Source organism: Ptychodera flava, chromosome 22 (genome assembly GCF_041260155.1).
Source record: "Ptychodera flava strain L36383 chromosome 22, AS_Pfla_20210202, whole genome shotgun sequence".
NCBI classification, from domain to species: domain Eukaryota; kingdom Metazoa; phylum Hemichordata; class Enteropneusta; family Ptychoderidae; genus Ptychodera; species Ptychodera flava.
In genome coordinates this window covers 7518659-7539680 of record NC_091949.1, presented here as the reverse complement: position 1 = coordinate 7539680, position 21022 = coordinate 7518659, and the positions used below count along the sequence as shown (strand labels likewise).

At 39.9% G+C, this 21022-nt stretch overlaps 1 protein-coding gene across 7 annotated transcripts in view; it reads right to left on the bottom strand.

Annotated features, from left to right (window-relative positions):
• Positions 1–1685: 1685 nt before the first annotated feature.
• Positions 1686–21022, bottom strand: part of LOC139122577 (glutathione hydrolase 1 proenzyme-like) — a 48332-nt gene continuing 28995 nt past the window's right edge. For 4 of the 7 annotated variants that reach the window (XM_070688122.1, XM_070688124.1, XM_070688121.1 and 1 more), the window contains 9 exons: positions 10082–10155; positions 9266–9465; positions 8530–8617; positions 7879–8009; positions 7315–7403; positions 6238–6387; positions 5413–5524; positions 4855–5089; positions 1686–3170 (listed from right to left, as the gene is read on the bottom strand). In XM_070688122.1, coding sequence (XP_070544223.1) covers positions 3001–3170; positions 4855–5089; positions 5413–5524; positions 6238–6387; positions 7315–7403; positions 7879–8009; positions 8530–8617; positions 9266–9465; positions 10082–10155 — 1249 coding nt within the window. In that variant the 3' untranslated portion in view covers positions 1686–3000. Of the gene's footprint in view, positions 3171–4854; positions 5090–5412; positions 5525–6237; positions 6388–7314; positions 7404–7878; positions 8010–8529; positions 8618–9265; positions 9466–10081; positions 10156–11028; positions 11097–12740; positions 12862–13544; positions 13691–15919; positions 16086–19344; positions 19957–21022 lie in introns of those variants that run through there. The other 3 variants (XM_070688123.1, XM_070688127.1, XM_070688126.1) reach the window with 3 other exon arrangements.

Sequence of the window (21022 nt, the reverse complement as noted above, 5' to 3'; positions counted from 1 at the left end):
AGACGTTTTCGGGTGACAAAAAGGAAATAAACAGATAGGGATACATGCGATTTAATAGTCCGACAAAATTACGCTTATTCGGAAGACGCCTCCATTTCTTTAAAGTTGTCAAAATATGAAGAAAGTGATAACAGGGTTTTTGTTAAAGTCAATTTTACATCTGATAAAAAGATATACAGGAAAAATCATACGGCTTTATTCTGAAAATGATTAATTTCTATAGAAACATATAACTTAATATCGTCGACACGACGATAAAGTACACATGATAAGGTCACTTTTTGAATGAAAACGAGTACATGTTACATTTCCGGTTCATCTTAAGTGATGATTTCAGCGTCCTTGGCGTATCGAACCCGACATCCTTGCGAATGATTGTGAATGATTTGTGCTCCGCAAAATAATTCTTATTCATCTTCCAAAAGTAGGATAAAAAAGAAAATACCAACCAAACAAACAGATACCATTATTTTGTTGATAAATGAAATCAAGGCCGTAGTAAAGTTGAACAATTTTAACATTTCAACATTGTTAGAAAAGAACAAAATATGAACCAGACAGAACGAAAAACACGGAAAATATGTGAAAGTTACGATTGAAGACTAAGAGAAAAACATTTCCTTGCATAGCGCCAAAACGACGCGGTTATGTGATTTCCTTTTTTCATCTTTTTTTCTGAACCCAACCACTTTTGGTATAAGATTACCACAACAGACTGCAAAATACTTTCTTTTCACTTTAAGCATTTGATTGGTTTCAGGTAGTATGCTCCTCGAAAGTGAAAGAATCAAAACTTTCCTCTTGGCAACTTTCAGCCGGTGTCTCGCCAAATTAAGAATAAAAATCAGGGGTCACCTCGCAAAGTATACCAGAGAAACAATCACATATATAATATTTACCAATATTTGAAATTCAAAATGGCCACCATTCCTGCGTTAACTCTATGGGGAAAGTAAAATTTTCGATTTTCGAAAAACTAAGACAGTGAAAAGTTTTCATTTTCTAAGAGCTTTAAAATGAACCCCCACAAGCAGTACACCAGAAGAGTATTGCAAAAAATTGAGAGTCGGATATCTGTGTCCTAGGCGCGTTGTAATTTAAGGCTTAAGGAGAAGAAAGCGTCACACATGGAGCATATCGGAATAAATTGCATTTTCAGTTATGACACAGACTGAATTACTCAGTTGGTGCGTCGCCTGTTTGTTCAGAAGAACTGTAACTAGCGCTTTTTTAACACTTCAGAATAGGAAAAGATGACGAGCAAGATGACGAGCAAGTTCCGAAGTGATGAGCATGATAATTTGAGAGAAAGACGTATTCTTCAGAAAGCTAATTAAACGTTGTGCACCAAGGTAATCTGTTGGTATCACTTTTCGTTGTTTCAATTTCACGACTCATCTCCAACATTCTATAACTTTTTGTTGTCGATCGCTTGCTTCAAAAGTTTGAAGCTGTACACGGAAGTTGAGATAAAAATTATCTGTCCAGGACAATTTAAAATTCGTTCAAAAGACAAACATTCGGCGACATCGTCTTTATTCGAATGCAAGAACTTTCAGTTCATCAAACACGATGTAAAAATGGCATAAGCTCATAAACACTGACGAGAATAGCAAAGAAAAGGCTAAGATGGACGAGTCGTTTTCTTTAGGTCATATTTTCATCAGAATGCATCTGAACATAAATCACATTTTATATACTTTTTATTGCTAGTTCTGAAAAAATACATGTTTTCAACATTTATATCCGACTCAAAGCTTTTCGAAGGCAATCACGAACGTACATGTACTTGGTTGCTGTAAAATACGGCCAATATTACAGAACTGGGTCTATTATCTGCTTGAATCTTGATTCTCGGCACAACTTGTGCCATAAAACTTCCATAAAATTAAGTTTTTCAACACTTCACACATAAAAACGCGGGTGTAATCATCAAAACAGGGTGACTGTCCAGTCAGTCAAAAGCATTGAAGAAAATATGAGGAATATTTAGAAAAATGCCCTGTGACTGATAAACATATAATCATTTGAAAATCATATCGAAATGATAGATAAGTATTTCTGTACCTCTTTGTCTGTGAGTGGCGTAGATAACTGGAAAATCACACCATGGAAATCAAGACAATTGAACCAAAATTAAGCAGTACATCATGATCTTAAAGTTCAATAATGTCTTTGTAAAAACAGGGTATCTCTTGAATTGTGATATATATATATATATATATATATATATATATATATATATATATATATATATATATATATATATATATATATTATAATTACACAAATTACTTCAAGTACAAATTAATATCTGTTACTTAAGTTTCATGCATTCTGCAATCCTCAGACAGAAGTGAAAGGATTCTGAGCTCGACTCTCATTGATATGATTGAGACATATAAAGACCAACCCAGTCCTCTGAACAGACAACAGAGTCGTACGGTGAAGACTTTGTCATTACCTTTCAATCCACATTCGCAGATTTTTGAGAGTGCCAGCGAATAGAAGTCGGCTCTCTTTGACACATGTAACTGTGAATAATTGTGAAATGCGAATCCAAGTTTCGTTTCAGAAAAAAATTTGCAAATTACAATGTCTTCAACTGTCTTCTGTGTAAACATGATGGCGCTATCTACTGGTCAGTCTGACCTTTCAAGACCTGTAATTTTCTTTACACTTTGGTCAGTAGTAGACAATGGCGAAGAAGTATGTTCATGGGTCTTCTCGATTCCCGGGGTTGAGATTTTCCTTTGACGATTTGATTTAGATAAGATACGCCCTACCCACGTTTTCCACTCCATGATCCGGCATATAATCACAGTCCCTCCACCAAATTACATTTTTACTCTTCCACAGTACCCACCATCAATGGTAGACGGACTTGGTGGACATAATTTTAATGCTAGTTAAGACATATGTTCGAAAGTCCAAAAATCCGTGAAAATATAAGGAGGCATTTGATTGATCTTCATGATAAGTCACAAATATTTGCATAAATTATGCATATATGTATTGCACTCCAGATCCCTTTTTTCTTTGGTCAGCAATGGCCGACAGTTTACCATCCTCCACCGCTATGACGAAAATTTTATCAATACTCGTCTGTCGGCGGATCATATCGTGACCACGCGCCTCTAGTGCATCGATGATTTCCTTGGGTATGCGCTCTGTGTAAAAATGGGAAAATAAGACGAATGAAAGATCTCATCGTAAGAAGCATGTTTGTCTTGAACTGCAGACTTGTATTACACGATAAATCCAAAAAGCCCGTGTCTGGGCATCTCTATAATAATGACACATATCTTGTTGAGATAGGTCTTTAGAATCACAAGCTTAGATTTGTATCTGACAATATAAATGTGCATTATGAAGTCTTTGAAGTATGGAAACACCCGAGAAGGTATGTTGATAAGGCTGATGCCGGGATCAATACTGTTCATTTGCCGGGATTCAGAAATCTATGCTCTTCCATGATTGTGAGAGATATATGAATTTACACTGATGGCATTGTGGTGGCCTTTAAACATTTTTGATGTGGATAAATTTTCAAAATGAATTTATAGTGCTTAGACTATTTTTCAGATTTCTTGGCGAAACCCATATTTTGAATGACCAAAACATGCAAGTATGCATTCCTTCTTTAAGATATTAAGCATAAAAAATGTTGCATCTTTCTTCCAGTAAATGATCAGTATTAAACTTCGAATTCTTTTTGTGCTGTTTTAAGTGGTCAAATTATAGACAATGTTATATCAGCCTATGACACAGTATCAACTTAAGTGGCGAATGTTATTAGCTGAGTATCGGTAAGTCGTTAACCTGACCGGCCACACAATCCCGATTTGCAGCTGTGTGCAATATTGTAATTTTACAATAAAGGTAAATTACTCCGGTCAATAAAAGACATGTTATATGATGCACAAATGGCCGACATAGGATTGTAGCAATTGGCACAAACGTAAGCATATAGGAACAATATTTCAAAAAGATACACCAAGAAAAAAGTAACTATAAAGTCACTGAAAAGGCCAATATTCTATTCATCTGATTGGTGCTCCGAGAGAGTGAAATGTTAGCAGAATAGGAATAATGTTTTCATTCTAACCATAGGGTACAGGGGACAGTCCCCTGTGTGGGGAGGAAGGTGTTTTTTGTGCAACGGTTTACCTTATTTGATTTTATTAATTTTGACTGTGATATTTCAAATAAAGAGTTCAACTCACACCGTCTGACTGCTTTATTATTACCGACAAGTCCTTATCTCCTCTCCAACTTGTGTATACATCACTGTAATTGCTCCAAAAACATTGCCAACTTGCTTTCGACTCCAAACTGTCTGACTGTGTTTCCAATACCTACAATTCCTTATCTCCTCTTCAACCAGTGCACATACCACTCTAATTGCTGCGCAAACATTGCCAACTTGTTAATGACTGAGCGTATCAGCGGATTAGCTTATTAAGTCAACACCACAGCCGTCCCACAGTAGTTAATGCGTGTGGGACGGCTGTGGTGTTGACTCAATCACTTAATCCGCTGATACGGACAGCGGATTAGCAAGTTGGCAATGTTTTCGGAGCAATTACAGAGGTGTATACACAAGTTGGAGAGGAGATAAGGACTTGTCGGTAATAATAAAGCAGTTAGACGGTGTGAGTTGAACTCTTTATTTGAAATATCATAGTCAAAATTAATAAAATCAAATAAGGTAAACCGTTGCACAAAAACACCTTCCTCCCCACCCCAGGGGACTGTCCCCTGTACCCTGTGTTCATTCTAACCCATCTATCAAATGTAAAGGTCAATCTTTAATCTGATCCAACGGTGGTTCACAAAGGCCCTTACACTCACCTTCGTACAGGACGTTCCGTGGTTTTGATAGTTCGTGCAGTCTGCCTCTTCTCACCGCCTCCTCGAGAGACAAGCCGTATGACGTCAGGTTGAGGAACACTTGTGAGACTCCAGTCACAATACTCTTCCCACCGATGCCTCCGATGATGAGTGTATCGCTGTTGTTGGAGGTCTTATGCGCTATGACTGGGCATATGCCCGATAGCGGGCGCTTTCCGGGCTCGATGAAATTAGCCTGTGTAATCAACGAAAGCTCTTGTCGGACAACTTCACATGTCCCGGTTATTTACAAAAATAGGTAGAATGATAAAAATTTAGTGCATAAATGTAGACACATATTAAACTACACTACTATTCCCTTCATAATGAATATGAGGGAGAGACGGAGACAGACAGACAGACAGACAGACGCGGAATTGAACAAAATGACATTGGAAAGGAGCCATTGGCCCGTTGATACCCAAGACGAGAAGTGGCTTTGATTTAAAATAGTTAAAAACAATATTGGTAACAATGGTGTGTATTAGACTCGTATTTTTTCACAGACTTCTCAATTACCTTCCTGTCTTGATTATCATCTGTTATGGTTGGCCAGCAAAAATCTTCCATGTGTTCATTGAAAACAATCCCATCTGTTGTTACTCCGCTGCCGAAATACCAATTCAGAGAGCTGTAGAGAGTATATGATGGAGAGTTTCCCTAAAGTTTGAAAAAGAAGCTATTTTCTTGACGATCGCTAAAAAAGTTCTCTAAATTAACAAGTCAATGGCTAAGTGATACGATATCTCAGAAAATAAAACCAAAGTTTGATGGATATTACATCTTCACAGTTTCGTCAACATTCATCATTATCTTCTTGATGAGCTGTGCCGGATGAGAGTGATCACTAAAACGAATGCATGAATAATTTCACGAAATCATCACGTGAAAAAATATACAAGAATGGAACTATGGATGAATTATGTGTCGGTTCGTGAACATGGAGATAGACACATCACATTATTATATAAATCATATTACAAACGTAGCAGTATCTCGATGGCGAACTTAAAGCGATCTGATCGGGCGACATGTGGAAATAACAGTACTAGATTATGAAAAATGTTCGCGATACAGTACAGTTGGAACACCCCACACTTCTTTCAAAGACAATGCCCTATATACCTTTATGATGTGCAATATGATAGCAATAAACCACCTCAGCAAAAGGTTTATCACTCTGGTTTTACCGGTCCACTCCATATATGCACTCGCCACCGCTTGTACACATACTTTATGTCTTGAAATGGTAAAAATGTCACGGTATACCCTGTGCGAAAGGTGGTTTATTGCTAAAACCCGCCTGGCCTACATACAATTATACACATTCATAAACACACTAACCTCGTCGCTACAACAGCATTTCCATCCGAGTCTCGAACGCAAGAATTGGCCGTTCCGTGAACTGACTTGTCCGAGGCAGGACCGTAATGTTCAGGCGCATGCGTAGTGTCATCAGTGATACCTTGTCGCACTTTTTCCAAGTAAGATTTGCTGTATGAATATATATATATATATATATATATATATATATATATATATATATATATATATATATATATATATATATATATATATATGTCCAGCTATTTATATTTTATATATGTGTATGTGTATATAGGCTCTGTATCACAAGATCTATTAGTCTATCTATAGTGGCATTGTGTCATGCATATATACAGAGAGAGAGAGAGAGAGAGAGAGAGAGAGAGAGAGAGAGAGAGAGAGAGAGAGAGAGAGAGACAGACAGACAGACAGACAGACAGACAGACAGACAGACAGACAGACAGAGCCCTTCATATTATTTGTCGCTTATCGGACGAAAGGTTTAACAAGAAGCTGGAAACTATGATTGGTGAGCAAATTTTCACACCAGAAGATCATCTTAGTCCCTTTATTCGTTCTAAGATAACCGTAACATGTTGTAATTCCACTAGTATGGTTCCCTGACCCATTTCTGCCGCTGGCTGCGCTGCTCACGAAAATAGGGTCAGGTATGGGCTGTTGTGCATGGCTATCATTGGTCAATATGTGCAGTGATTGCGTTGAATTTATTTCTAACTTGGAACGAACAATCATTTATTTTTGGATGAGTCATTGCCGAACATGCCAAAGGTCACCATATGGTCACAAGCCAGGTCACGTCTGATATAAAATCATGGACGATTTCACCACTAAATACCATCATTATAGAAGAACAGAGAGTCGGAGACTTAAAATTGAAGCCATGCGAACAACTTCAACTTTTGATGTTTCGTCATCTAATTTCCGAGCTTGCCACTATACATGTCAGTCAAGTGACTGTGCCAAATTAAGCAGTCAAAATTCTGACTGAAACATTAGCCACATCTGACCCTATTTAGCAGCGCAGCCAGCGGTAGAAACGGGTCAGGGAACCGGTCTAGTAATTCCACGTCTTACTTCATCATAGTTTTTGTGGTCTCCTCCACGTCTCCGACATAATCCAGATCTCCAAGTTGTGTTTGATGTGCAAGCGCATGCTTAAATGTCTAAAATTTAAACAAAAATATATAAATTAGAAGAGCACCATTATCGTCATTGTCGTCTTGGTTCTCACTGTATCATCAAATTCGTCAATATCCTTTTTCTTCGTAATAGAATTTTCGATAAAAAACGAAATGGGCCCATCGCTCGGCATAATACGGTCAAAGTTATCCACTTCCCATGGACTAATTGGTGTGAGAAATGGGAAATAAAAACTTTTCTTAAAGCCCAGTAATGCTAACTTTTGATGATAATTTCACCATTTTTATTTTAAATGTGTACTAGATCTTCTTGTTCTACTCCCCAAAGAACAGTATCCAGCTTGTTAACTCAGCCATAATGGTTGTTTGACGGGTATGGTTGTTTGACGGGTCAACGAGTCCAATGGCCCAATAACAGACCCCGAGAAAATAAATACAAGCAAACAAACAAGCAAACTACAATATCAACAAACATAATAACCACACAAATCAAGTGTACCTCTGTCAATCTGTGCCATATCACTGGGTCATCCATTTCCGAGAGTTTCAGATCATATCCCTCAAGCAAACCCATTATAAACATGAAGGTAGGGCCACTGGAGGGCGCTGGGGCAGTGTATACTGTTCGATCTGTTGTTGGAGAGAAAGTTCATTTAAGTGAGTTCCTCGTTAGGAAGCGTTCAGTTGCCATGGTCACGGTTGGATGGCAAATGCGGATGGGGCATTTTAATCTTGGGGAGTGTAAATGAGGGCTTGCCCAAAAATGTCCACCCAGTTAAACAGCCTGTTTACCATGTGCATAAATATTCATTCATTCATATGAGAGAGAGAGAGAGAGAGAAGAGAGAGAGAGAGAGAGAGAGAGAGAGAGAGAGAGAGAGAGAGAGAGAGAGAGAGAGAGAGAGAGAGAGAGAGAGAGAGAGAGAGAGAGAGAGAGAGAATTCATTCATATAAGAGAGAGAGAGAGACAGAGAGAGACAGAGACAGACAGACAGAGAGACAGAGACAGACAGACAGACAGACAGAGACAGACAGACAGACAGACAGACAGACAAAGACAGACTGACCGACAGACAGACAGACAGACAGAGAGACAGACAGAGAGGGAGGCGGCAAATGAGCGAAAAATGAGAAGTGAAAGATATGATACCAAGATAAGTCATTCTCAATGGTTCCCGCCATATTGCCCTGTAGCCTGCGAGATCTTCGCGAGTCATTATGCCACCACTCTGTTGCACCTTTAAAAGTGAATAGAGAAGAAATCGTGCTGTAGAATAATGTTAAATTGAAATAAATCAGCCCGAAATGAGATCATGAGAAAGGATAGATGCTTGAATGGTTACTTAAGACTGTACTGTCCCATAGCCGTCTGTAACGTTGAGGCATGAGATTTCGATGAACTATAGGAAATTCAGAGTGAGTTAGTGGGGGTGGGTCATGATAGTCATTTCGACTCGTCTGTTATGCTATTCATGTTTTGTGTATTGCAGGTAAGTCGATATGCAATCATCAATGGCGCGAATTCGACAGACAGGATTAATATCAACGGTATAGACTGCTTCAGCAATGCAGAAAAGTGTGCCTTTATGCTTTTTGGGCTCCAGCATGTTGCTAATAGAATACTATATAAAAGCAAATCAGCTCGTATTTATGTAAGGTGACGGTCGCTTGCTTACTGTATCTATTAATTTTTCGTCAACGGCTATCTCAGTATACACAAACAACACTTTCGAACCGGTAACAGGCTAGGCGCGATGGGTAGCAGCATAGATAACATTGGGGGATGCTCCTTGTTTCGATTACATCTCGCAGACTTAGCTCAACAATTGCCTTGAATTTGTCAAATTGTAGGCTGGTGACGCTTTTAAATCATCCGAAATACTTACCGCATTCACGATGTTTTGCGATAGCCTTCCGTTGTAGAAAGCGTCAACGCCTTCTGTTGCGATGATCTCAAGGGTGTCTGCAAGGTCAGGCCGTTTCAAGACATCGCCCTCTCTAACAGGGACACCGCCTGGCATGTAGATATTTCGTAGTTTTGAAGAATATGCCAACGTCGTGTCCTTAACCTTGTTCATTGACTCAACTGTGGAAAAATTTTAATTTCTTTTCAGCGGGCTCGATAAGTCTGGTCAATATTTTCATATCGCTTGCTTATAATTATTTTGGTAAGAAGTCTGCAAACCACTGAATTCTCCTGGCGAGCATACTTGCAAAAGTAGTACTCAAGAGAAAGACGTAGCGCTAGTACGGCACTTTTCAAAGCACATGTTTAGGCTGTCAGCCTTTGGGAAAAATAGTCTACGTTGCATTGCATCCATACATTTCAAGATCTATTAAATGGAAATGCCTTCGCGGAGTCAGAAACCCACTGCAAGATTTTTAGCCCATGAAGAGCGATGTTTATAGTTTTTTGTGGAAGATATTGTAGAAAACAGATTGTACTATGTGCGATTAAATTGTTCACTTTAGGTAGAATGCGCCTCGGGGACAGATATTGTGGACCGAAATTTTATCCTGCATGCCTGTGCGGACCCAGTTTGAGGCTTGTTGGGTAAATACAGTTTACAACGTCTTGGTTTTGTCACGGTGAAAATTAAACATTATTTTCCCATGCACATTCAGCACATAAGTTTAGGGGTTACGGGCATTCTGAATTTCAAGACTGCCTTGACTCATAGTGAGGTTATATTGACTCATACCTAGATGACCAGTGATCTCAAATCCATTTCTTGCTAAATCAATCGCTGGAACAAACAGTTGTTTCCAGGGAAGTCTGAAAAGGAAAATAATCATTTGGAAGAATGTAAAAAGATTTTTAATCCGTTAAAATCGCCGTTACTACTATTTGTTGCGGTTTGGTGATTTCGGAACAGAAGTAAAAGCGGCCACTGAAACGACCGCATAGCATGTCACCCTGTTTTCGCTCACCAAGAGTCACTGCGTTCTCGTTTCGTAATATATATATGGTGAATACACTTGTAAACAATAGTAAATATTTGCTTATATTCTGATGTATCCGTTGAGTAGCTAGGCATACATCATCATCATCATCATCATCAACACCATCATTAAATAATCGAGGAAGTTTAGAGCGTCATGAATAAAATGATAAAAAAATTAGGTTGATCTATCTTTTTACTGTACGATAGTCGTTTCCCATTGTAGAGTCCAGGAACATGTGCCCTATAATTTGATTGGTAAAGATTCCGTTCGGTCCAGAAATAAAGTTAGACTGGCGCTATTGCCTGCCGACGAGCTGGAGGTCGAATAAGGAGGCAGCTACCCCGTAATCATTGACTTGATTTATAAGTTTTCTAGATTTTATATTGTTCGTGATCCATTACATCGCATAAATGAAATACTTAAAATGAGTGCATGTTCACCCTCCCGCCTGCTCTCTGATCCTTGGCTGGTAACACGTCCGAGCAAATGACAGGCCAGAATAAAAACAAAAACGCTAACATACGCTACTATTTATGAATTGCCCTGTCTGTAAATATGGTCAATATTTGTCTATGTCTAAGTTGTACGAATTGCTGTAATGTCGGATAGATGCGGGAAGTATACGACGTTATGATCAATTGTGATGAAGTGACACCCACGACTGCATATGCTAGTCGTTTGGATCCACTTCCCTGAAACTTACTTTCCATGCCGTTGCCAGGCTTCCCAGAACCCGCGGAGTTCCCCCGGTACCGCCACCGCAAGACCACCCTGTCAGAACAACAAAATAAAGGGAGTGAATCATAGCTTGAGCACACGCGAGATGTTAGTTTCACAAGACTGCGTACGTGCCGATGGCAAAATTTCATTGAAAATTTGATATTGCCTAAAAAGTATATTTGTGTTTTCTCAAACGTTCGAAATGCAAATGAGTCACAAATGAACTACAATCTTATGTACACGATTGAGTTTGATCCGGCGAAATACCGCCACAAATTGCTTCACCTAGAGCTTTAGGGACCGTTCAGTTTTTACGGCCGGGGGGGGGGGGGGCGGCAAAATCCAAGGGGGGGGGGGTCATCATATTTTGGAATCCACGAAGGGGGGGGGTCATCACTTTTTTCACTGGTAGGAAAGGGGGGTCACCACATTTTCAAAAACATAATACCTACAATAAAGTTCACTTTATGCCATGGCCATAATCGACCCTCTTTACCGGCGGGCCGCCTTCGGCAGCCCATAACAATAAATATACTTTATGTATTACCCATGACCCTCTTAATGGGCAGACGCCTTTGGGCCCACTCCAATTAGGTTTACTTCATGCAATGGCCATGATCGACCCTCTTTACCGGCGGGCCGCCTCCGGCGGCCCACTACAATAAATTGACTTTTGATTGTAATACCCCCATGACCATCTTAACGCCGGACGCCTTCAGCGGCCCTGTTCAGTAAAGTTTGTTCGTGCAATGGCCATGATCGACCCTCTTTTTACCAGCGGGTCACCTTTGGTTGACTTTACGTAATGGCCCATGACCCTCTTAACCGGAGGGCTGCCTTTGGCGAACCACTCCAATAAAGTTTACTTTATACAATGTCCATGGACATAAGTTGTCTATGGAAATGAGTTAAAATTGCCTTACAGTCGTCCTAATTAACAGACGTTTGCATGGATGTAGCTGAGAAGTTTGTGCACTGGCATCTCTGCTACACGAATAAAGTGCGCCGCGTACTGGAGTTCAAATCCAAACCGTGCGGGTAAATTTGACATATGGGTTTTGGTTATTTTTCAGCGGGAGATGGGGGGGGGGTGGGTGTCATCAAATTTTTTCGTCTGACAAAGGGGGGGGGGGAGTCATCATTTTTTCGCGAAAAATGCAGGGGGTCTATATTTTTTGAACACCGGCGACAAGATTTTGCCGCCCCCAGGCCGTAAAACTGAACGGTCCCTTAGAACAGCATGCAAAGCCATGTATCTTAACCGTGTCACCGTGTTCGAGTACAAACTCCCTTTCTGTAGTGAGAATTCGATTGCTCGACACCCTCAACGGAAGCAAAGTGTGAGTAACTTCGAATACACAAAACTTGTAGTAACCCTGCGGATAAAATTATCTTTGTACACAGGGACTTGGGGGCATGCGCAAATGACGACTGTGATTCTTTAACGGAAGTTTTGGTGGATAGGTTGTCAGCCCTCCTACTGCCGCTGATGAACGTTACAATTAAAACCAAGAATTATATTCCGACTCTTTCTCTTGTTTATAAAATACACACTGCAAAACTGTATGGTGTATATTTTCAGCTTTCTTGAAAAATTTGTTTCCATCCCCAGATGCTACAATATTCAAGAATAAAATTATATAGAATGCCTCGCACTCAAACTTTTACATCACTTTGCTGGTATGCTTTGCTTACGATTTGTGCACGCGATTCGTCCTCCATGAACATCTTACACGAGGCCGCTTGTGGCGCTGTTTCCCTGAAATCCAGACAAGCCACAGTTCCATCCGATTTTCTGATCAGCATATATCCTCCCCTTTACATAGAGACAGGAGTGATGAAAATGTAGGTCAAACGAACATGGCGGTACAAGTGAGAGGGATAACGTCACTACGACTCAGTATTATTCTCCTAAATTTGTTTTCTCTTCACCGCAAAATCATCGTAACTTCATTCTAATCCTCATTCCTTCATTACACTTAATCATGATTACAATCGTGATCATCATTATCATCATCATCACTATGATGATCATGATCATAATCATCATCATCATCATCATCATCATCATCATCATCATCATCATCATCATCATCATCATCATCATCATCTAATGCACTGTTTCATCAGCAATTGCGCGGAAACTTTAAAAATTGACATGTCTCTCTTGATTCTCAAATGGCAAATAACCTAAGTGCTTATCTTCACCTGATGTGTAACATCTTGCCTCTCTCGATGGATACCCCTTGATCTAACTTATTTTTTCATCTTCACTGTCAGACTGAAATGCCACTTCGTGAATTTTGCTTTTCTTTTCAAATTTTCTCTGTGCAAGGCTTAACCTAGAAAGTGTGTAGCGGTTCATGGAAAAAATCACATTAAATATGAAATTTAACAACATCCCTTCGTCTTTGAACACTTTGGCCAGGCTTCTTGGGAGCTATTTTTAGAGTCTTCCGGGAAACGACGCACTGAAAAGTTCCGAGTCATTAAACTTACCCTCCAAGTCCTGACGCATGCGCGTTCACAACACCAAGACAAAGCTGCGTTGTTATGGTAGCATCAATGGCGTTGCCACCTGCTTTCAGGATTCTCGCTCCTGCTTTAGAGCACAGGTCAACTCCACACGTGACTGCGCCTCGAACCTGTGGTGCGACAGGTGCAAAATTGTAAAATGGCTTCCGCGCACCATCTTTGCCATAACATAGTGAGAAACTATTTCGAGGACAAAAGAAATAATCAGGGTTCGAAATTAACGATGATCCCTGGTCCAAGGACAACCAAATCTTGTCTCATGACAACGTTATTTGTAAATGGTTGTCCCAGGGGACTACCACTTATTCAAATGGGTCATGGAATGAAACCGCAGCGCATAGCTTGATCATGTGTTTTAGCTTTAAGCTGGATTGCAGGCTTTTCCAAACAAAGTTTAGGTTAAAATGTCTCAGCTTGTGAAATTTAAACAATAATGATCAGCTGTCGTTTATTCATGCAAAATCTTCATGGGATTCAGGATGATAAAAGAGAGATGAGGAAAATGAAGAGATGAGAGATGATATTATGAGAGCTCGATATTCATTTGTCATGTTCAGAAACAATAATCGTTTAACTTAGAATTAGCCATATAACTGGGGTAAAAGCGGACTTCCAGACATTTTAATGAAGTCTGCTAATTTTTCATAAATGGTTATCCGGCCACTTGGACTAAAAAGTTAATTTCGGCCACGGTCCCCGACCGTGTTTCGGCCCTGAATTGAGTACGCTTTCATCGCATTGGGCGAGCTTAAAAGTATTTGGACCTGGCGAGCGGCAGGATGTACATGTGTAAAATGACTGAAAATGAATGAGAGTTGACCACAACACCTGTAGGACAACTAAGCTGTTTCGCACAATATTTAAGATTACAAATCGGATTGGACAACATATTGCGAAGTAATCTAAATAATGAAACAATTTCTTTTCAACATTTTTTTTTCGTGGAAATTTGACATTCCATAGTCTCTTTTCAAGAATGAGATTTATATAATGACACACTCTTTGTGTTTAAAAGAGAAACCTTAGCCTTTCGCCATGCTTACATTGTGCGACTGTTTTTCTATTTTACAAGAGCATTTTCACTTGCTTTGGGGTAACTTTATAAAATTCAAACTATTCAATGGCGTATGTTTCGTACTAAATTGTAACGTTGGAGTGTAAAGGTAATCTAGGTCAGAAAAATAATCCATTTCACAGAAATAATCTAAATAATGAAACAATTCCTTTTCAACATTTTTTTCGTGGGAAATTTGACATTCCATGGTCTCTTTTCAAGAATGAGATTTATATAATGACACACTCTTTGTGTTTAAAAAAGAATCCTTTGCCTTTCGCCATTCTTATATTGTGCGACTGTTTTACTATTTTACAAGTTAAGAGCATTTTCACTTCCTTAGGGGTAACACTATAAAATTCGAACTATTAAATGGCGTATGTTTCGTGCTAAATTGTGACCTGGGAGTGGAAAGGTAATCTAGGTCAGAGCGATAGCTGGAAACCATGCTCTGATTCAAGGGAATTTTGGTTTTCGTCCTACGTGTATTTGCCACTTTCACTTTCGTTATGTTTTTTTTGAAAAAAATATCTATTGCTCGCGACTGTCGTTCAAGCATATTATTCATGCTATTTTCTACGATTTCCTTGCACTGAGAGAGAGAGAGAGAGAGAGAGAGAGAGAGAGAGAGAGAGAGAGAGAGAGAGAGAGAGAGAGAATGCGGAAGTACCATAACCCTATACGTGTATGTCGGAAGTGTTCGGCTATTGGCTACGCCGCTTCTCTACATCGAACATCTCCGATATGCTCGTATATAGGGCTAGAAAGTACAATTGTTCTCCAAAATGAATAAAATATATCAATGCATAAATCTCATCCACTACGAATTATACGATTTTTGGTTCATTTAAATCAACCTAAACTAGTACTGTTGCAGCTTTAATTTACTTGTTATCACTAGAATATTTCTTCCCATTAACTAAATATATGGCAGAATGTAGTGATGAATTTTTTTAATATAAAATTTAAGTAATTCAGTTAAATAGGCTTGTTACATTGGAAGAAAGGGCTATTATTGGTGACAAGCGGCGACTTCCTGTTTACATTGTTCCATTGAGCCAGTGCAACCCCAAAGTACACTGAGTTCTCACCATAAAAGACTAATGTTGTACTACAATGGTCACGGCGTAGAAGAGATCTAGGTCTTTTGTAATGTCAATCTTTGCAGTCCAACTGGAATGATGGTAGTCGTGCAAGAATCATAATCCATCTAGAATTTTAATAGAGTTCTAAAGAGTGAATTTTGAAAATGTGAACGAAATTTACCCCTTGTTGACAATCTTACCTGCGAATCGACAATTGTATCGTCAGCCATCTTCAATAAAACTACAGTGGGTGTCGTTATTTCAGAGAGTCTCCAACGGAGTGACACGGACGAGTGCCCCAGGGAATCTGACGTGACGTCCCAGAGTCGCCAAATTAAAACTGTCTGTGACTCACCGTTTCATTTGCTGAGAAAGATAAACAAACCCGACTTGTTATGTTATTGGATCAAAATGTGGGCCGTCCCTACTTCACTGTAGAAGTGTGACGTATCGGCATTGAAACATTAAAGAGTCCCGAATTTCAGTCGTTCTAAATATATCGTTTATGTATTTTCTCCAAAAGCGAAACTCTGTCGTTCGGTGTTTTGAATTTATGAAAGTCGCGGGAAAATATCGCCTGTAGCTCGTAGCTGGCATTTCAGGTAGTATGCGCATCGAAAGTGAAAGACTTGAACTTTTGCTCAAACTCTCCTTAAGGAGTCTTTCAACCATTTCTCTTTCAAAATCAAGGATAAAAATTGGGGGTCACCGTGCAAACTTTGGTCCTAGAGAAACAGATTAACCAAGATCTAGATTTACCATGACATGAAATTCAAAATGGCCGCCACCCCTGTGTTATATCTATGGAGAAAAAAAAATTTTCGATTTTCAAAAAACCTGAGACGGCGAAGTTTTTCTTTCTCCAAGGGCTTTAAAATGAGCCCCCCCATTTCCAAGTGGCAAATCAGAAAATAATTGGAAAAGTTTGAGAGTCCAAATATCTGTTCCTGGGGCGCATTCTACCTTAATCAGTCTGATGCATTTTTCTAAAGGAAAATAATAAAAAGCCATTGATTTTGAAAATGTCACCATTGCTGTGATTCGACATTGTACCTTGCAGTTACCTGTAAGCCTTAAAGTTACTGAAACCGAACGAGCTTTATCTGTTTTTCTTTTTTTTCTGGAAAATATAAAATTGCGGTGTTTATCATAATCCCAAAACGCCATGTTCAGTGCCGGAAAATGCCGAGAGGTTTTGACCGTTTAAGAAGGGCTTCACTACGCAGTTTCTGCGTAGTGAAGCTTCATTACGTATTCATGGTGACCCCCTGGCCAGCTGTCAATAACTTTGGGGGCTTTTGTCTTTTGGCCTGCTTTGCATATGCGTCGTTGGACATGACCTGCCAATCACCCAGGTAGTCAATTAAACTATTAATTGACTGTTTACCGACCCAATTAACACTATCCAGCAGTATCAGTCATATGTTAATCGCGTGGCCCGGGTGGGCACAACGTGTGAACGCGTGTATTTCTATGTGTACGTTTCACTTGTGGTGTCGTTTGTAACATCATGCTTTTGAAGTCCTTGTTTCACTTACAGTATTACCTTCAAGGTGACGGGCTTACTATTAATGTTCAGTATCATTGCACCGAGTTCTGCCCACGGTGAAAACCACCTGTTTTGCCTACTAATTACTGCCCGTCGCTGCCCGTCCTGAATGTAGCCTATCATAGCTACAGTAATCAGTCATATATAATACCCCGCGCCTTATACTTTCTATATACACTTGTAAAATCATAGTCCGAGCCGTAAAATTTTTGATATACAGGTTGATCGTTGAATCGCACCGGCGCATCCATGTTTACTTGCCCAATAAGCTTACTACTCTGCAAAGGGTGGGTAGATGGAATTTCAGGGCCAAAATGAACACCGGGGCGAAACTTTTTGTGAATCCATGTGAAAACATAAATCATTTATCTGTTTTGATATATACTCCTTAATTGTAAGTTTGATCAAAACCGAGACCACATTCAAGGGCTATGCAGACTGTCCATGTACGCACACACAGGCAACCAACGGTGAATATCAGCGTCAGCGGCATAACTATCGGGTCGTAAATCGATCGGCGGTTTGGGGGCCCTGGACTATGATTTTATAAGTTTATATCACAAACAAATGTTGTGGAATATTAAGATAGCGACCTATTACTGTATTGAAAAGGCCAATTTCGTGACGGGCATTGCTAGAAGAATGACGGGCAGGGACGGCAGTAATTAGTAGGACTGTTTCTTTGAATACTGTTCGATATTAAGTGACGGTCAAACTTTTGGGTGGTGCGCGTGACCGGCGGCACTGACACAAACTGGTTTGACAAGCATATAATTCAGGTTTTGTTCAGTGTTGTTACCATTTGTCCGTGGTGGAAAACATTGACGGAAAACCAGAGAAAACGGTCCCGCTCCGAGAACAGCCCCGAGACGGGGACGGCCACACTTGTGGTGTTGTTTGTACCATTGTGCGTTTGAAGCCCTCGTGTTATCTACAGTATTACCTTCAAGGTGACAGGCTTACTATAAAAGTTCAGTGATCATGGCATTGAGTAAACGTGTTACATGTCATGATGTAAATCACGCAATGTTTTTTTTTTTTTTACATATATCCCAAGGATTTGTTTTCGCTTTCTTTTGCCCTCGCGAAGTTTGCGAAAATTTCTCGCTCTGAAAAAATTTCCGGCCACAGTATCATTGAACCCACTCATTTTTTTTCTGGGTGACCTGTGACCAAATGTATGTAATAGTGAAGTCGATCATGCGGGGAAATAAAGGAGTATTAAAAGCAAAGTTCTATTCGTCTATGTCCGTTCATTGTCAAAAGTCAAGGCAAAATGGTGATCCTGAATGATTTCATGACCATTGGGGATAGAACTTTAATTTACTCTGCAGTGCGCCTGTTCGATACACAAACATTACGACACTTTTGTCTGGGTAGGTATTAAATTTGGTCTGGCCGAGAAAAAAAGGCATCAAGACCATAGTCCAAGTTTTTAGAAAAACTAACTGGGACACGAACGGGATTCGTGAATCAAATTTTGTTGAGCTTTACAAGCTGTCTGGTTCACGGCTTATTGTGCACAGGCCGCGTCTTTGCCCTTGCCATCGTGTCATTGAACTTGTAAATGGACGCATCAATTTAAACGATTTCTTTTTATGAATGTCCGTAAGTTCATAATCAAACACCGATTCGTTTGAAATTCGTTTGCCTGGTACAAGCAGGCTTTGTCATCGCGACGATTCACGTGCTGCCGCGGGGCCGTTTTCTCGGACGAGGCGTGGGGCCGTTCTCACTTGTTACCTTATGACGCATATCAATAGCGGGCACTTAGGTTTTGGTCAAGGTACTTGGCAATTTATTCGAAGTTTGACACCCAGAACTATAAAACCAATAACTTCAGGGATAAAAACAGCAATACCGCCACCGCTACCACCAACAATAAATCATCATCAACAACATTAACAAAACGGGTAGACATAAAAGCCAAAAATGGTTTTTGGATGCCGAAGATGGCTCTTGCCATATAAAATCACTGACAAACAGTAATTGAAAAAAAAACCAAACAAATGTAAAGGACGGGTGCATGTGACGAGATAACGTATCGCATTTTTAAAGTGTACAATATCAACTTACCTCGCACTTTCGGTCGTGTAAACACTTGGGGGAGCCATTGAGCCATTGAACTCTTCTCTTCTCTTCTACCATAGACAGTTCTCGCTATACTGTCTATGTTTATAAAAATAAAGTCATCTGGCATTTTGAAATTTCTGTAGGCTCATATCGAAGTCGGGCGATTCCATGGCTCTTTGGGGCAATTAAGTGTACGTCGAGCTTAAGGAATGTGGTTACATTCGCGATGTTTTATTCGAAATCATTTATTCTAGGGCAAATGCACACAATTTATGCCGTTGGAAATACTGGCCGCTCATAAACAAGACAATAAACTCAATATGTGTGCATCTTTACTTTTATTGTCAAAGTGCCAACGACACCTACAAAATACAGAATAGTTCAGTCCAGGTATTTGCAACTGTGCCATCAGACTGGTCAACCGAAAATCAACCATAGGTGTCTTTTGGCACGCGTATACGCCAGACACCTAGGCGACGGTAATCCGCACCACTTATCACTATCTTGAAGGTACTCCTCCCCCTATACCACTGGCTATCCCGCCCTCAAGGCAATACGTCATTCGACCAAGCATTGTTATTGTAATTTCCTGCATAAAATTAACAGCGAGGTCAAACGGTCAACCTCTCGACATTTTTTCTCATGATGTTCAGTGTTGGCTCTGGGTTTGAATATTTCAAACTTTACGCCCGCTATGACTAATGATGTTATCGATGATTTAATACCTGATGACGTTCTGGTCAACGTGGCCTTTTAATTCACAAGAAAACGTACAGAGGGGAAATTACCCGGATTTGGTATCACCAGATAAGGAGTCCAAAACGGCCGCGCTGTTCTTCCAAAACGAAAATATTCTACACGTATTTCGAAAACCGACAGTAGGATGCAATAATCTCCCAGAATTATACATTATGAAATTCTGCGGGATACCGCCATGAGAGATCGAATGAAGAGTTTAATATACAAAAATACAATTCAGGATGTAGGCGTGGAAGTGACGTCAATGACCTACTAGGTTTAGTTTCGTTTACCTTTCCAGAAACTAGAGAAGGGGGTTGTGAATAGAATGGAAATATGCAAAAATTGTCGTTTATTACAGTTACGAGTGTACATACATAGCGGCCGCCGCGTACCATGCCTATTATACTATGCATCAAGTGCAGCCAACGGAGCTATTCATCGAAAAAGCTATTCTGGGAGCAATTTTTGAGGGAAGGGGAAATTTTAATTTTGCTAGGGCAGGGGACATATTTTTAGGTGGCAGGGGAGCAAATTTTAGTTTTTTTATCGGGCAGGGCAGATATTGGTTGATTGTCCTGGGGACAGGGCTTGGCGAAAAACGAGGAGAGGGGAAGCTACTTTAAAAACAGGGACACGGAATTTCAGCTATGGAGTTTCCGGGGATGGGTACACAGTGCAAGTACTTATACCTTTTAAAGGTTACCCAGACTACTTAGCCTATCGATTGACCCTAAATCTCACTCTATGTACTGCGAGATGGAAACCAAATACAAGGCAGTATGTGTCTGCATGGGAAAGTTAATTTTCAGGGGAAATTTTATTCTCAGGGCAGGGGAAAATCGACAGTTTTTTTTTTCATCACAGGGTAGGGTAGCTTCATGTCTGCAGAGGAAATGGAATGACTTAAAATTTTAGGTGAATTTTTTCCACGGCAGGGGAA